At 50.0% G+C, this 16,606-nt stretch overlaps 2 protein-coding genes across 8 annotated transcripts; one reads left to right on the forward strand and one right to left on the reverse strand.

The window, feature by feature from the left end:
• Positions 1-337: 337 nt before the first annotated feature.
• Positions 338-4,934, reverse strand: LOC117639817 (eukaryotic translation initiation factor 2-alpha kinase 1-like). 5 transcript variants are annotated; one of them, XM_034375763.1, is made up of 11 exons: positions 4,802-4,934; positions 3,403-3,553; positions 2,752-3,324; positions 2,496-2,664; positions 2,231-2,404; positions 1,946-2,146; positions 1,550-1,862; positions 1,256-1,459; positions 978-1,154; positions 731-868; positions 338-662 (listed from the first exon to the last, which is right to left on the reverse strand). In XM_034375763.1, exons 2-11 carry the CDS (start codon positions 3,539-3,541, stop codon positions 432-434), a joined length of 2,319 nt encoding a protein of 772 aa, XP_034231654.1. In that variant the 5' UTR covers positions 3,542-3,553; positions 4,802-4,934; the 3' UTR covers positions 338-431. The 5 variants fall into 5 exon arrangements, with proteins under 5 accessions (XP_034231654.1, XP_034231653.1, XP_034231652.1 ...); XM_034375762.1 differs by having other exon boundaries at positions 4,762-4,806; XM_034375761.1 differs by lacking the exon at positions 4,802-4,934 and adding an exon at positions 4,728-4,744 and having other exon boundaries at positions 3,403-3,564.
• On the forward strand, positions 4,222-16,226 carry LOC117639818 (transcription factor Dp-1). Of its 3 annotated transcripts, none has more exons than XM_034375766.1 (11): positions 4,222-4,602; positions 5,523-5,635; positions 11,917-11,983; positions 12,066-12,160; positions 12,245-12,486; positions 12,563-12,731; positions 12,808-13,017; positions 13,115-13,263; positions 13,341-13,423; positions 13,525-13,608; positions 13,691-16,226. In XM_034375766.1, exons 1-11 carry the CDS (start codon positions 4,563-4,565, stop codon positions 13,909-13,911), a joined length of 1,473 nt encoding a protein of 490 aa, XP_034231657.1. In that variant the 5' UTR covers positions 4,222-4,562; the 3' UTR covers positions 13,912-16,226. The 3 variants fall into 3 exon arrangements, with proteins under 3 accessions (XP_034231657.1, XP_034231658.1, XP_034231655.1); XM_034375767.1 differs by lacking the exon at positions 4,222-4,602 and adding an exon at positions 4,864-5,282; XM_034375764.1 differs by lacking the exons at positions 4,222-4,602; positions 5,523-5,635 and adding an exon at positions 11,316-11,543.
• The last annotated feature ends 380 nt before the right edge of the window (positions 16,227-16,606 follow it).

A 16,606-nucleotide genomic window follows, 5' to 3' on the forward strand; every position in this document is an offset into this window, starting at 1 on the left:
ACGAGTATGAATTCATAAATTGAAAATAAAAATAATTCACAGCCAAGGTCTGTTACTTCCACAAACAAGACCCACATCCCAGATAAAATATTATTACTATGACATATCGTTTAGATTGAGAAGTGTCCCCCTTCGACAAACAAAACCAGACATCATCGATTAAGATTTAGATGCAATGTTTGAATGCATATCTTGACTAGAGCAACATACAGGCTTATTTAGAAGAAATAAAATTATGTACAAAAGGGATTAAGTGCTCCAGTGGACCTTGATTCACAGTCTAAAATGGACTAGCTTCTTGTCTTGAAGCTGTTTAAAAGATAAGCAGTAAGACAAGTAAAAATACTAAAATTTTAATAAGGCCCATGGGCTACTTTCATTTTTATCATGACATATCAATACAAACTTGATAAACTATTACAATTGAGGGTTTACTGTTTATTTTCAAATGTAGACAGTCTTTGTCGGAGTTCCGCAATTTCTTGGTCCCTGGATGCAACAGCCTCTTTCAATAGTCGAATGGTTTCATCTTTTGAAGCCAACTGAGAATGAATGTCATGTTCCAAGAAAGCCCGCAACAAAGAATCTACACGTTGAAGAAGGTCACTTGCTGTTGGTCTTGCCATTGGAGATGAGGTAATCAAATCACTGATCAGTCTGGCCTAAAAAAAAGGCAGTTAAAAAATGACACCAAATCATATATCGGATCTAATCTTGATTGAATACTTACAGCATGAGGCCACATAGTTGTTAATTCTGATGGGAGCTGACCTGCTCTTAACTGGTGGATAACTTTACTTCTTTCCATATCAGTATGAAATGGTTGAAGCAGTTCAAGAAAAACAATGCCAAGACTGAACAAATCACTCTGGAACAGAAATCATAAATAATGAGGTGACATAATTTATTTTTAAGGATAAATGTGACATACCTCTGCCAAAAGAACAGAAGAAGAAAAAGAGGAGTGAGCAACATACCTTTGAAGAACATTTACCCCGTAATTGTTCTGGAGCTGCATACATTCTCGTCCCAACTTCTCCATGGTGTTCGCCTATGACACCTGTGCTATCAACTCTGCTGAGGATACAACACGATAATCCAAAGTCTCCTACTTGGACTTCTCTCAAGTTTGAATTTACAAAAATATTGCTGGGCTAGAAAATGAAAGTAAAAGGAAACATACATTATCATTATTAGCAATAATCTACGGTTTAAAAGATTAAAGAAAAAATTGTAGAAAATCTATCAAAGTTACTTTGATGTCATGATGAACTATGCCTTGGGCATGAATGTAATCAACACCTCTCACTATCTTTCGAAAAAGATTAAGAGCCAGATTTCCATCACTAGAATCAGGAGACAAAGGACAAGCTGGCAAAGAAGCATTCCTCACATCCAACCATTGTCTCAAAGTTCGTTCACATAACTGCATTTGAACATAAAGTGTTGCCCAATTTCTCTGAGGAAAGGAGTATACAAATGATGGATTAATAATAATACTTCAAAGCAATAAAAATAATTTTCAGAAAATCTGCAAATTTTTACTTACTACAGTAGTTGAGTTTTTTCTTTTAGTTTCTTTAGCATTCATGGGACACACTGCTGCTTTTCCTGAGGTACTACTTGAGCTTCCTGAATCACCACTACTCCCGAGTTGCAGAGATGAGTTGAGAGAATTGCTGTTGTCAGAGTTGGTTGATTCTGATGTCTCCAAGATGTTTGAAAGAGGATGACTTCCAGATTGCTTTGGTTTGACAACACTGCTGGGGACATTTTTATTTTTTGTATCAGAGGAAGACTCAAGGAATACAATATCGAGAGAATCATCAGCTGTTTCTGGACAAGCTTGAGGGAGAGGGAACCTGCAAGGGAGAAGGACACACTTTATTGATAGAAGCCAGCATCATCTAAGCATAGGTGAGATGGAAAATGGACATGTTCTTACCGAGAATCAGCATTTAAAGAAACTACAGACAAAGATGCTTCTTGAGACTCACTACTGGGAGAAGATCTGTGAGTTTTGGCAGTATCATCATCTAATGGCTCCAGCCAGGCAGCTTTGTATGATACAATATTAGGGTGGTTAAGTCGAGCAAGCATCTTCACTTCTTTAAGGCTTCTGAGGAATCCTTCCACATATCGGTACCTATGTTTGAAAGATTTTTCGTTAGGATCACCAAATACAGCAATGCTAAGGTCAGAATGGGCTCCATATGATATGACATGTTACCTGAGAAATATTTTTTTGATGGCATATTCACCACCGTCTAACTTATTCCGAGCTTTGTACACATGACCAAAGCCACCCTTTGCAATATATTCTAACTCATGGTATTCATGTTGGTAACGAGACCATTCTAAAACCTGTTCTGAGCTCATTTTAATGTCAACATTCATATTTGAGCTGGCAAGAAATAATACAAAACACAATTGTTAGAAAGATGTACAAAATCTCCATGTTAATTAATAATCACAGATAGTTTGTCTTTCCCAACCTTGGCAGTGGTAAAAGGATGTTCCGACCAGATGGTGACTGGGTTGATGATTTAGCTACAGCCAGTAGCTGATACAAAGCCTTCTGATAGTGACTTCGCATGAATTGGAATTCTTCAATGGTGTAAGTATCATCAATGAGTCGCATTTGATGAAGTCTTTCACATATGACTGTTGGCAATGAAGAAATTGAAAATATTTATGAAACAAAAACATGCTAAGGAGCAATAAAACAAACTTGGTCTGGATCAAACCTACCATGATACAGCTTTTTTTGCTTTCCACTGTCTTTCTCCATCAATTTACAAAGTTGATCAATCAAGGACTCAACAAGTAAACTTGTTGGGGAAAAACGAGTCAAACTTTGAACAGGAGTTGGTGTGCAGGGCCTCATGCTATCACTGGTAGGATTAACAGCACCAACATCACTCACAGTGCCGTTTCGATGTGAACTAGAGCTTACTGAAAAGTGACTAACTGGGTCCGCTGCAATACCATGAGGAAGGTGGCCTTCTGATAAACTATTACTTTGGCTTCTACGTCTCGTTCTTCTGTGTTTTTGAGTTGGCTTGGGCACCTCTTTGGCAGCAGATTCTGAGTCTTTGAGTGGCAGTATAGGTACATCTTGGAATGGAGATGAGAGGACCTCAATGTGTTCTGATCTAAGGCATCCTTCAATTTTTGAGCAAGAGGAAGCTCTTGTCTCTATATTCTTATTGTTGATTTTAATACCACCTAAGTCAGCTTTTTGACACAAACATTCATTATTGGATGTCTGGTTCTCACTTTGGGAATGGTACTGTTCCCTTGAACATGTTTGAGTTGAGAAGTCTGAATAAAAGTAAGACGTCTTGTTATAAAAGTCTTGAAAGTCAAGAGAAAAAAAAGACCAACAGAAAAATTTAATACCTGAATTAAATGTGGTTATAGTTTTCAAATGAAACCAGGTATTGCTATTGCTTGCAGAGATTTCATTCATATTTGAATCAGGGGGCTCTTCGGAACTTCCTGAAACTGGACATTCATTGCTTTCCTGGTTCCCATCCATTGTTTCGACCGTCTGCAATGAACACAGAGGATAAACATAGCAAAGTTAAATTATAACAGTGGGCAAGAATAAATGTAGACAAAGGAATACGCAGAAGAAATACAAGTTCTCAATAGAAAACTCTAGAAACATTTAAACAGTAAAAACTAAATGCCAGTATGGCAATAAAATGGTAAGTGTACGGAGTCACAAGCATCAATGACACTAAACATCAACATTTCATACATAATTATACAATAGGATGCATTTTAAAAACTGACTCCAGACGACGATAACAGGTCGTAGATCCTGTACACTAAGGCCCATAACCTTAAAATCACCCATACGTACCACTTCTCAAGGAAAATGAGCGAATCATAAAGACATTTATGAGGCGCTACAGGGATGATGAAGGAAACATGAACAAATCCGATGGCCTCACTATGACTGTTAAAAACGTTGAACCATTTAAGGTGAGAAAATAGGTAGGGAAGGTTGCAACACACAACGATTCAGTGGTTATGGTAGGAAAGCGAACCTTCGCGCTGACGGTGGCGGAAACAAAACGCAGTGCATGTCGGCTCCCTTCTGATTGGCTGCCTCGACCCATAATGCACTGCGGCCACAACCGGTCGCGGAACCGCCTGTCTTCGCCGACCAATCACAAGCGTCCTGGGGGCGGGGGTGGGGGTTACGGTGTGGTGCTCTCATACGGAAGCTTCTCCCTCCCAATATGCGTTTTTGCACCGCGGAGCCAAGTTTCCATTGACAAATTCTGCATGGTGTTCCAGGATTTCCCTCGATATTTTGTTGTTTACGGCTAGAATTAGCATTCGTGTGACGAAATTCGCCAGGATTTGCGGAATACCTGCAGTATTCTACGTAGCTCAAGGCTAGAAATGTGCATCTCTTGCAGTCGCCATTTTGACCAGTCGACGAAAAGTGGCCAAATTGGAGGGCTGAAAAGTGGAGAAACGTGTCTTTAAAGGGCCAAATTGAGCCCGGCGTGAAAACAGCGAGTCCAAGCAAACAAGTGTCCAAGATGAGCCAGCAAGGGAACACCGTCAATCACTTCATCCGCGGTGAGTTCCGAGGCTATGCCTCCGCGCCCGGAGTAGCTTGCCACGATGAGATTTTGAACTTGAATTTGAAACGGTCCTCTCAATAACTCCTTGTTTGTACGCGGACGTCACGCGCGCGAGTCTCACCGGGGTGTTGCGACGTCGGATTTGGCCACCTACACGATTCAGTATTTTGAAGTCGGTGATGCTAGACGCTAACCTCTCCTATCGGCAATCTGCAGTGACTCTGTCTGTAAGCTCCGTCGCCAGTGGGGTACTCGGTGCGCGGCTCCAAAATTTCGAGCAAGATCTCGGTCCGCGCCGATGGGAGCCTAGTCAGCACGGGCTGGTCATTTTATTGGGACCTGATCGGCTCTCTTGATTCCCTCTGGACCGAATTCTTTGTTTTTATGGTGGTGTCTGGGCCGAGGCCAACTCGGTGTCCCTGTCCCACGTACGCCCATCCAATGCCAATGCCGTGTTTGTGCTAGCGCTGCCGGACTAGGGACAAGCGGTCGTCGTTTCCACTACCCACCCTCCATCGCCTCGGTCCAGTTTCAATCTTTCTCGGTGCGACGGGGCGGTCCACGAACGCGTGTGCCCCAAGCTCGCTCGACCACCCTCCCCTGTACTTAGGCCCTTTTTTGGGCCTGCATTGAAGATGGAGGTTACAGGAGCTCTCCCCTCTAGAGTCTTGCCAGGTTTGCTGTCTACTTATTTACTGAAAGAGTCACCTCTATTTGTCTAAAACACAGAGATGTTTATAGTTTTTAATTGTTGATTTTGCTTTATCGGTACCTTTTAATGGAGGTTATGTGATGCTGCCAAGTGATGCTGATAAATCATTTGTCTACGAGAATCTTATCTTGTACTTCCAGGAGGAAGTAATGACATTGCATGGATCATTTATTGTTACTAGTTTTACCTTCTGTTTGTTTCAGGCCAACCCCAAGTTATCAAGTTGGCTGCCAGTCCTGCTCAGAAAGGAATCATAAATGTCTTGTCGAATCCAGGCGTCCGTGCCATTTTCAAAACTCCATCACAGGATGGCCAGGTAAGCTTTATTTTACCTGCCAAAAATAGCTTTTTCAATCCTAGAAAACATTAAGCAAGTTACCACGACTTGGGGGGCTGTTTAAATGATAAATAACTCCAAGACTGCAGAGCTATTCATCCAGTACCAATATGAATGCATGTTTACAGTTTGCCTCATCTGTTGTGAGAGGAGTTGTTGTTGGTGTAGTGAGTATGGTTGTGGTTGTGAAGAGGGAGGGGGGGTCCTTATCTAGCAACCCACTTCAACTGTGTTTAATCAGGCTTCGGGCATTCACTCACTGATGGCACTTCTACAAATTCGGTGTGTCACTACATGGAGTTGCAAAGGAAGGGGTGTGTCATGCTTCAGTTCAATCATGATGACTTCATTGTTGTCAATATGTGTTACATTTGTAAAGTGCTTTTCTTTTTGTTTTATTTTCTCATTTTTTTTTGTTTTTGTTTTCTTTGAGTTGATTACTGGTCGGACGGTGAGGCGAGCCGGTGCCTGGACAGTTAATGACTAGTGGCGCGGCCTCGCGGCCCGAAGCCCTCCTCATGGTGGCGCTAGGCGTTCCCCGCGGACCTCGCGACCTCGGCCAGATGGCGAATGAATGACCCTCGGGGTCGCGAATGAGAATGAATGGCCTTGGCTTCGCCGGGCTTCGCCTTGGCTGGATCGTGTTTATCGTGTGCCGTCGTGGTGGAGTCTGCCTCAGGCGGCCTTGGTCCTTGTCGCCTCCAAGCTCCAGGCCACGGCGGAGAGGAGGCCTTCGGCAGCCTGCGGACAGGCGGGGCTCCGGGAAGCACCACGGCGTCCGCGGGCTGTGTCCGCGGGACCTTGCGCTGGCACTCCGTGCACTACGCGGCCTGCCAGGGCCTGCCCGCGGCGTGGCGTGGAGCGGCGTGGCGTCATCGCGTCCCTGAAAATGGGTCGCGGGCACGCGGGCGCGGATCCGCGGCGCGCCCGGCCCTCGCCAGGCTAGCCGGCCCGCCTGCCGTCTGCGCGCCTCTAGGTCTTCAATGCCCCCCGAGGTGTCGCTGCGCACACTGAGTCTCTCTCTCGCACCTGCACGGGACGGCCTTCGAGTGCGAGAGGGACAATGGGCGCGGGGGCCTCGGGGTCGGGGGCCGCAGGGGCCGCTGGCGAAGGGGCGGCCCTTCCGAGCCCCGCGCTGCCCCGCGCCGGGGAAGTGGCCAAGTCGGCGCGGTCCGCGCGGTCGGCTCTAGGCGGCGCGCTGTCAAACGTCGCGCAGGGTTAGGCCCTCTAGGCGACGCTGCTGCGCTGCCCTGCCTTCCTCCCCTCCCGGCCGTTTTATTGGCGACAACGAACGGTGCCGTGCAAACCGCACCGCGTAGATGGCCGCGGACAGTCGCGGTGCCGCGGTGAACGCGCTGGCGCGCTTCTTGCCGCCGCGTCCCAAATGGCGGGAAAAGCTGGGGGACCGCGCCGTGGCGAGCCGCGCCAACCGCGCGCCGCGTTCGCCGCGTCCGCCCCCCACTCCGCGGCCTGTGCACGGCCGAGCGAGCGGCTCCTCCCCTTGGCTCCTTTTGAATCGGTTTCCCGCCGGTTCGGCTGGGCTCCCCCTCCCCGCCCCCACCCCCGCTCCACGCGTATCCGTCCGAGGCGTGTGTGCGCGCGGTCGTTGCGTACGGCGAGGCATGCGAGGCGGCGGCTGGCTGACCTGGCGACCCCCGATGCCTCCGAGGTGGAGGCCCCTGTGGCCGGCCAGGCCTGCCCAGGATGTTGAGGGCGCGCTCTGGGTCGGCTAGGGTGTTCCCTGCCGAGGCGATTCAGAAGGGTCGTTTGGTCGCTCTGTCTCCGTCGCACTCGTGGGACTCTCCCTAAGGGTTTGAGAGAGACGGAACGACGAACTGATCGGCCGGGCTGGGAGGCCTGGGTGATGACTCTCTCCAGCTGGATGTTGTCTAGCTGCGCGAGGTGCGGGCCTGGTGCGGGCCTGGTGCAGGCTGCGCGCTGCACTGGGTACCTGTTCGGGTACCTGGCTACCTGTGGCGCCCCGCGTCTCCCCCCGCGCCCCGCCCTGCGGCCCTGCGGCCAGCCTTATGCCGCATTATGTATGTCTATTGATCGCACCGCTCGCTGCCTCGTGACCCCTTCTCTTTTTCCGTTTTGGTTTCCCTGCCGTGTTGCTGCCGAGACGGGCGGAGGCGGCCAGCACCGCGGCCAGCGCTGGTGGTTGACCCGCCGCCTGCAGCTTGAGCAGCTTGAGCCGTGTGTCGGGCCACGTTGGGCCACTGCTTGGTGTGGCCGGGAACGCCGGCCGGGGAGGGGGCGGGGAATGCAACAAGGCCATTCTCCCCGGCGCCCTTTTTTGCCCCTTCCCCCTCGGGGCCCTCAGGGCTCGGAGCTCTCCCGCGGCGACGACGACGACGCTCTGCTGCCCGGCCAGGAGTCGTGTCGTCGACGGCCGCCCCGTGAGTGCGACAGAGACAGAACGACGAAGAAGCGCTTCTTCGTTCTGCTGCATCCACCCTCCTCCCAAAAAAGAGCGCCTCCCAGGGCTCCGAGTGAGTGCAGTGCGGGCGCCGCGCGGCCCGTGCCTTGGGTCCGCGTCGCGTCTGGCGACTACACTAGAAGCGAAACCGCACTGGAAGAGAAACGCGTCGCGGGCCGCGGATTTGAACCCGGGGCCGTCCGCGAGCTGGTCGTGCTGGCCGCTGAGGGCGTCGGCCCGTGGCGGGGCTGACTGCCGGGGCGGCCTAAAGGCCGGGGCACGTGGACGTAGAGCGGCAGCGTCGCATCGGGATCCGTTGGAAAGGAAAAGTGGGGAGGGAGCGATGCGAAGCCGGCGAAGCGGGCCAAGACGGCCAAGCCAAGACACTGCAGCTGCCCTGTGGCTTGGCCGGCTTGGCCTGGCACCGGCCGGGCCGTGTGCGGTGCACGCCGTGCACGGTGCTGCACTCCAGGACCGGACCCGGCTCGGGCGGACGCAGGCGGACGCCACTGGAGTGACTCCAGGACCGGGTACCGCCCGTGCAGCCCCTCCCCCTCACCCCGCTCCTCTACATACCACGGTACTCGCTTTTCGGCGGCGGTGCTGCGGTGCCCCGTTGCCGATGCTGCATTGGCGTCCTGGGGGGGAGGGGAGGGGCCTTTGGCTGCGCTGCCGTCGCTGCCGCAGTCCGCCAGCGCTTCGAACAGCCCCGGGTTCGAGTACTACGGGCGGGTTGACCTTTTGCCCGGCCGCAAGTCGAGCGGTAGTTGAACCGTTGGCAGTGGGCTGGGTCGGCGCAAGCGCGGCGTAGCGCGGCCCCCGGGGCCCCGGACCGGAACAACATGTGATGAGAGAATGGTGTGCAGGGGGCACGGCGGGCACGGTCGCACCGCTGGGCGCCCTGGCAGTCCTGGCGCGGGGACTTCCTTTGCAGCTTGGAGTGCCTGGAGCCCTCCAGTGGCCACGCCGCCACGCCCCGTCCCTTCAGGTGGCCCTCGTGGCCCTCTTGCTACTGTAGCCGGAAGTGGCCCCCAGGCGGAGGCCGCGTAGTCCCTCCCTCCCTCCCCATTTTGTGCTGCCGGATCTCGCCCATTCCCTTGTACATGTTTCCGCACACCGCGGGGAAAAGTTTGGCCCGAAATTCGGCCGCCGGGACGCCTAGTCCCAAAGTTGTTTGTTGGATGCCGTGAGTCTCCGAGGGTGAATGACACCGCCTGGAGCCCGACGATAAGTCTGCGGGTTTGGAGCGCTAGCTTGGTGCGCAGGGCGTCCCGTCCGTGCTTGGTCCGGCTGGAGCGGCTGGAGCTGGGGCGCACGGCACGGCATGCCGGCTGCGCTGGAGGCAAGCTGGAGGCAAGCTGGAGGCGGAGGCCAGGCCGTCGTTCCACGCGTTCCCTGTTCCATTCCATGCCGAGCCGCACCGCGCCACGCCGTGGTCGTCCCGCGCTCGCCGCCCCCCACTCCCGCCACCCTCCACCCTCCCCTCGTGCGGGCTGGGGGCGGGGAGGGCGCTCGAAGCTAGCAGGTCGGGGGCGTGGCCGGCGTGGCGGTCCGGGGAAGGGGGTGAGGCCGGGTTACGCTAGCTTGGCCGGGCCCCGCTCGGCTCAGCCCCGCGCAAGGCCGGGTTGGCCTAGTCAGCTGACTGGCCGGCGATGGGCGCGGCGAGGCGTCGCGACGCCGCAGCGCCGCCGCTTCCTCCGGCCGGCCGGGCGTGCTTCGCGTCGTCGTCGGCGTCGGCTCCTCCTAGTGTGCGTGGGCCTCGCGGCGCGCTGGCGCTGTCGGGTCCTCGGCGGCGTGGCCGGCGTGGCGCATGTGGGGTGGCGCAGCTAGCGCAGCTAGCGCAGCCCGGCGTCAAGGCCGGCGCGGTCCGCGGCTATCGAGTTTTGGGAGCGAAGCGTCGCACAGGGTCACGCACGCCGTCCGAGGTGGGCGTCGTGGGGCCGGGGCTGGACTCTGGCGCTCTGGAAAGGTCACCGCACGTGCTCTGCGCCACGACCCCGATCGGGTGTTGGCGGTGTCCCGGTGCATGACGGCGTACCGGACCATGACGCGGGCCCTCTTCCCGTTCCCAACCCGCGACGCCGCGACCAAACCACACTCGGCCAGAGAAACGGAAACACGACCTAACCTCGCGAAGCTGCTCGTGCCTCTCTTTCGCCCCGACGTCTCGCAGACTCTCCAGTCCCTCGCGGAGTGCCGCGGAAGACACTCCGCGAGCGAGGGACTCTGCCCTGACGGTTCCGGCGGGCAAAGTGCGCGGAGTATTGACAGTGTGCGCGGTTGCCAGGGCCGTTAGCGCCGCGGCGGCCGACTCATGGCCTCTGCGGCGACATGGCGGCGGCCAGGAACTAACGACCTCCGCTAATGGCAGCGGTTGTCACGTTTATTCCAGCGCGTCGCCGCGTCGCGCACGAGACGGAGGGCCCGGCCGGCACGGCGCCTAGGCCCGGGTTCGATCCCCGCCGGGGCGCGTTCGGACTTCCCTCGCGCTTTGGCGCTACCGCTTGCTACCGCTACTCGCCCCTCCCGGTTTCTTTCCTCTGCCGTTGTTTTGGCGTGGGCCCAAATGCGCCGCGATGCGCCGCGCTATGGCCCGCTGGCCCGCCTGGCGTGGGGCCTGCAGGCCTGCAGGACTGTACGGCCCGACCGGCCCGACCTGCCGCCAGCGCTAGGCGGCTCCACCTTGCACTTGTTCATTTATTAGGCTTTGCCGGCGCGCACACACACATGAATACGAATTCACTCACACAGTGACTAACACATTACACATGCAGGGAGGCGCGCCGGCATATCGGTGGGCGTGTGTGTGTGTGTGGGCGCGGCGTGCACGGCCGTGTGTTGCATCTGGCGATGCCACGGCGGTGTGCCCCTGGCGGCCTGTAGGCCATGCAGGCCGTGCAGGCGGCCAGGACTTGCCTCGCCACTCGATAGGGCGGTTGGGGGCGCGGCGCACCAAGGGCCTACACTACAGGGCCGAGGCTCCGCGAGGCTCGCAGTGCCGCCTGGTCTGCCTGGTGGCGTCGTGCACGTGCAGCACGGGCCGTGGGCTGGGCCGTGGCCGTGCCGCCGTGCCGCGGGCAGCACCGCAGTTGCCGCTGTGAGCTCGCTGGGTCCGCTGCCCTCGGTCCCTCGCCGCTAGTGCTATCGTCAGCCGCCCTGGCCCTGCCGCCGGGCTCGGCAGCTCGGCGCTCCGCCCCGCCTCGACAGCCTCGACGCGCCTAGAGCGCCGTCCCGGCCGTCCCGGTCGTCGCGGTCATGTCCCTCGTCATGCCTCCGCCCCCGAGGCCGGCGCCTTCCGCGCCCCGCGGCCCGCACAGTGTTGGCGCCACGGCCGCGATGAGTGTCGTGGCGGCGTCGGGCAAGGCGGGCAAGGCCCCGCAGAGGACGGTCGTCGTCGTGCCCGCCACCAGCAGGACCATGTCGACGACGGCGACCGCCGCCAGGGGATCCCCGGCTCCGCTGGGCAAGGTGCGCCGTGGAGGTTGTGGTGGAACATGACGGGCGCTGGGTTGGGTCGGTCGCCTGCTCCATAGCGTGACGACAGTGACGTTGCCTGCTGCGCTGCTGCGTCGCAGTTTGGAGGTTATGTCGATCCAGAGTGGCCTCCCCTGGCAGGACCCCCTTTAGTTTTACCGATCTTTCGCCACTCGCCGCGGAGGAGGCACTTGGTGCTTGTGGAGAGATACTAGGATGGCCATCTCTGGTGGATGACCAAGTCATTGGGTTTCATTGATTCATTTCGTCAGGCAATTCATTATTGCATGAGGTTTGAATGGCATGTGCACTGTTTTACTTTTATGAAGCCCTGAATTCATTTGGGTTTAATTTTATTTGTTCTCAGGTCCCTACGATGTTGGCGAATGGTCAGATCATCAGAACGTTAAATTTAGGGAAACAAACTGGACAGAGTAAGTTTGGCTTTGGAAATACTTGTTAGTTGCAGTAAGTTTGTTTTGCTACATGTTCTAATTCTGTTAATTGTTTGCGTAGGCCCCAGGGTTATGACTCTCCATCCTGTCCAAGGCAGCCCCATGAAGGTGATGAGTAGTATTCCAAAAACCATCACTCTCACACCAGCACAAATGGTAAAAATTTAGTTTCCTTACATCACCCTCAATTCTTACTCTCTGGCACTGGAATTAATTTTGTTTTCCTTTCTTCCTCTCAAGCAAATGTTGACAAGCCAACAACGGATAGTTAGTACCAACATTTCACATACATCAGCCAATGTAATACAAACCCAAGCACCAATCCAGCAACAGCAAACACAAGTAGTTCAATCCCACCAGGCATCGCCATCAACAGTGCAACAAATCCAGCAGCAATCAAATAAGAGTTACATTTCCCCAATCCTTGACCACAGTGGCTCTCGGAAACGGCAGGAAATTGAACCTGATCACATGCCAGCATAGTATGTGTCTCTACCTTATCCAAATTCTGTTATGTTCTGCTTTGTCAGTTATTCTTACTATCACTCTTACTTACAGCAAAAGAAGGAAATCAGACAAGGTAGGCAAAGGCCTGCGACACTTTTCCATGAAAGTATGTGAAAAAGTACGGAAGAAAGGAACTACCACTTACAATGAAGTGGCTGATGAACTTGTTGCTGAGTTTACTAACCCTAGTAATGTCCAGATAAATTCGCCATCAGATCAGGTTGGTTGCATGATCTTACAAGTAACAAGTTCCTTAAATTGTGTATGCAGTAGTACTAATATCAATTCCATTGCAGTATGATCAGAAGAATATTAGGCGGAGAGTATATGATGCCTTAAATGTACTTATGGCTATGAACATAATTGCCAAGGAGAAGAAGGAAATTCGGTGGTTAGGTCTGCCTACAAACTCCGTCCAGGAGTGCACTGCACTGGAACGGGACAAGCATCTTATTGGGGAGAGAATCAAACAGAAAACTCAACAGTTATATGAGTTGATTCTTCAGGTACTTACTCTCTGTGCACCCTTCATTTTGTTTGTGTGTGAAATGCCACAAAACCTTGTTCTTATTAACTGTTGTGTGGTTGTTTTTGTTTTTTTAGCAAATTTCTTTTAAGAATCTTGTTGAACGAAACAGAGGGCAAGAAAGCAAATATGGAGTGCCTGCCCCGAACACAGCAATCCAACTTCCATTCATCATTGTTAATACCAGCAAGAAGACAGTTATTGATTGTCGCATTTCCAATGACAAGTAAGTATTTATCAAATGATTTGTGCTAGTGAGTGTTGCTGTAGAACCTTTTTCTTAAAGTATGTTTGTCACGGCAGGATGGAATACCTCTTCAATTTTGATGACAAATTTGAGATCCATGATGATATTGAAGTTTTGAAAAGAATGGGCATGGTTCTTGGTAAGTGCTTTAGTATATATACTTATATATATATATATTTATAATTTTCACACTAGGAAACTGGTTGGTCATTAGCAATCATCTTGTTTCTTGTTACCCAGGCCTGGACAAGGGAGAATGTACTCCAGCAGAACTACAGAAGGCAAAAAGCATGGTACCTCGGGCATTGGAGAACTACGTTGTTCGTAAGTGTCAACTTGGTACATGCACAATATCGGCTATTTTAATCTAGAACTCTATGTACTGATTAATTTATTGTTGTTTCAGAACTAGCTCATGGAAACACAGAGCCGGATTTGCCTGAATTATCAGCTGGTCCGAGCTCTTCGTCTGTCAATGCATCATATCTGGTTGATGACTTTGACTCTCAGATGGGTCTCTCTCGGCACTCTTCGCACACCGACCTCTCTGAAGAACCTCTTTCCCCGTCTCTCGAAGCATACTCTGATGATGACTCTGAAATGTCAAGTGATGTGGAAATTCATTAGGGTTGTTTGTGAAGGATACTCTTTTGCAAAGACTTTCTAGGGTTTGTGAAAGAACCCAGGCAGGAGCCATGCAAAAAAATACTGCTTGGAGTTTCTTGTCCTTGTGTTTTAGACTCTCACACGTCTTTAAACTTGGCCTGATGCCGCCCATTCGGACTTAAATTAGGTGTCAGCCAAAGAAAAGTGAAGAAACCTTGTGCATCTATGGAAGAGATGGTTTGCTGTGTGTGAAATAACATGTTCCCGAGCTGTTATTTTGCTGTGAAGTGCAATATGAAGACAGTATTTGATTATGATTATTAATACCAAGTCATCTGCAAGAAATATATTCTTTCTTGTGTTACTTTCTGATAAGCTCAGTGCTTATTCGTTCTTTTTTTTTAATTGAACTCTGTAAACTTGTTAATGGAAAGAACAACTAGAGGAGCAGTTGAGCAGAAGCCTTCTTCTAGACAATAAGTTCTACTGACAAATTGTATGATAAAAAGAAAACTATAGCTAGTTTGTTTCCAGGGGATCTTGGAATTGAAAACCCCTTGTCACAATTAGTATTTCGGTGGTTTGCTTGTGGTGTTGTGATGTGTCCATTTACTGTCTGAGTGCATGTTTCTGTGTTCAGAAGGTGATGTCCATGTCACTCCAGTGAATGTGAAGCTTGTCGAAGTGTATGTATTTGTGACCGATTGGATGTCCTACAGCTAGCTGTATTAGTTCTTTAATATGGCAGCTGTGTAGAACTGTAATCATCTCTCAGAGATGTGGAAGGGCAATCATGTACAGAACAACAAGTGCCTGAGATTGTGCAACTATGAACTTAAAATGCATTCATCGTCTTAACTCACCTCAAGCTGTGTTGCCCTTTGACATTTGTGTATTTCTTTCATTTCTGATGAACTCTCATCATGTTCTATTTTTATGAAATGTAAAATGTAATGTTTTAGGCTTTATAGAAGTACATTGCAAATGCACTGGTTCTTACCTTTCTAGATTATTCAGTTCACTGTAGTTCTAATTAACTACTTGCTCTCATGGAAAAAATGGATTTATCTATCTTTTAATGGAATTGAGTCAAATGATGCATGTTCTCATCATAAATGAATCATTAAAGCTTATAAATGTGTATATATTTAAAGCAGTTTTATGCTTTACTTAATCTTAACTTTCTATTTCAATTTTTTTAAATGTGTGTGTAACATAGCAAGTCCCTGTAGATATACCTTTTAAGGTTCGTAAAATGAAATGTTCTCTTGGTGTTGTTCTGGAGCCGCCTGTTGGATCTCAGTTCTTTCCATAGGACACAAGACTGAGGATTTCTGTTAAGTTACAAAAGAGGAAGTTGATGATGATGTTCTCTTGACACTAATTGCAAGTTTTAATACCATCTGTATGGAGAAAATCTTGATTCTTTGTCAGTCTTGTAACTTTCTTCTTGTGAAATTACAACCTATTTTTGAGAAAGTTAGCCCCTCTGTTGGACACAGTATCACCAAATGCTGTTTTGTGTCTCAAAGTTTTTTCCCATTGTATCTTCAATTTTCTTTTTATCTGTCCTGTTTTTCCTACATTGCAAATGCTCTTTGGATTGTATTTTCAATGCATCTTAGTAACATGATATGACAGTGTTGCAAGTTACTATAGTGCTAATGTAGTTCTCGTTCTCAGTGCCTTTTGTGGCCCTGCTCCCCTTAACGTGTTCAAGAGAGGGCTGAGTGGCAATTGTTAATATTTTGTAGAAAACTTAAAGGAAACAAAACATTAGTGTGTACAAAGACATAATTTTTGAAGTTAGGTAGGTAGTTGAATCTTCACCAAGATAAAGGGAACTGTGGTTCTAATACTTATGTACAAATTTAAGCCTCAAGGAATGCCTTCTGGAGATGAATCAGGGTAATGTCTCTTACGCCATTGTTAAAGGAAGACTTGTTTAAGTAGCTATTTTCTGTTCAATCACAACTTATCAAAAGTATGGAGTCTCGTTTTACTATTTTGATCCACTAGTCACATAACCTAAACTTCAAGTTAGTGTTTTATTTTACTTTTAACTTTCCTTTTGTAGCATTTTACTCTTAGTGTGGCAGATGTTTGAATTAATCTGTTCTGTTGAGCCGAGCTTATTGTACAAGGAAACCTTGCTTCCATTGAGCAGACCAGGGTATTTGATATTGTCACTAACATTGGGTAGAAGGATTCCCGACGACTTTATCTTTACAATGTTTCAGTTGCAGGTATTACTGTACTGCGGAATTCTGTTTTTGTTAGATGCGGTTTGTGTATTTTGAGAACAAGTACTTGAAAGTAAATGTTTTGAAAGATAATTTTTCTTCTTTTTGTCCTTTTCTTAATTATGGAACATCTAATTGGATTAGATACTTATATTTTGATAAAGTTTATTTGGTAAACAGAAATTGCCATCCTTCATGACGAAAAGAATGAAGTGGGGAGGGGTTTGAGACCAAGTACTGCTGTTTTGACCAAATTTCAGAGGAGACCGTGAATAAATGAAGCTCCCTTCCTGTTTTTGAGGATCTCACCTGATGCTATTTTGACACTGAAGGCATTGTGTCCTTAGAAAGGGCAATAACTAGTGTAGATATCGTATTTACTGGTGGACTATTTGCATCATTAGAGACAAGAGAATGGTTTATTACTATAATAATGTGAGCACTTCTATTGTTACCCATTGTACTGAGTAGTA

Source organism: Thrips palmi, unplaced genomic scaffold (genome assembly GCF_012932325.1).
Source record: "Thrips palmi isolate BJ-2018 unplaced genomic scaffold, TpBJ-2018v1 HiC_scaffold_11, whole genome shotgun sequence".
Lineage (NCBI taxonomy): Eukaryota > Metazoa > Arthropoda > Insecta > Thysanoptera > Thripidae > Thrips > Thrips palmi.

Bases quoted from the DNA above. Each gene is read 5' to 3' on its own strand.
- LOC117639817 (XM_034375763.1), bottom strand. From the start codon at position 3,541: ATGGATGGGAACCAGGAAAGCAATGAATGTCCAGTTTCAGGAAGTTCC. The intron at 2,405-2,495 runs GTTGGGAAAGAC...ATTTCTTGCCAG, and splicing joins ATCCTTTTACCACTGCCAAG to CTCAAATATGAATGTTGACA. The intron at 1,863-1,945 runs GTAAGAACATGT...TCTCCCTTGCAG, and splicing joins TCTTTAAATGCTGATTCTCG to GTTCCCTCTCCCTCAAGCTT.
- LOC117639818 (XM_034375764.1), top strand. From the start codon at position 11,331: ATGTCCCTCGTCATGCCTCCGCCCCCGAGGCCGGCGCCTTCCGCGCCC. The intron at 12,487-12,562 runs GTATGTGTCTCT...TCTTACTTACAG, and splicing joins CCTGATCACATGCCAGCATA to CAAAAGAAGGAAATCAGACA. The intron at 13,424-13,524 runs GTAAGTGCTTTA...CTTGTTACCCAG, and splicing joins AAGAATGGGCATGGTTCTTG to GCCTGGACAAGGGAGAATGT.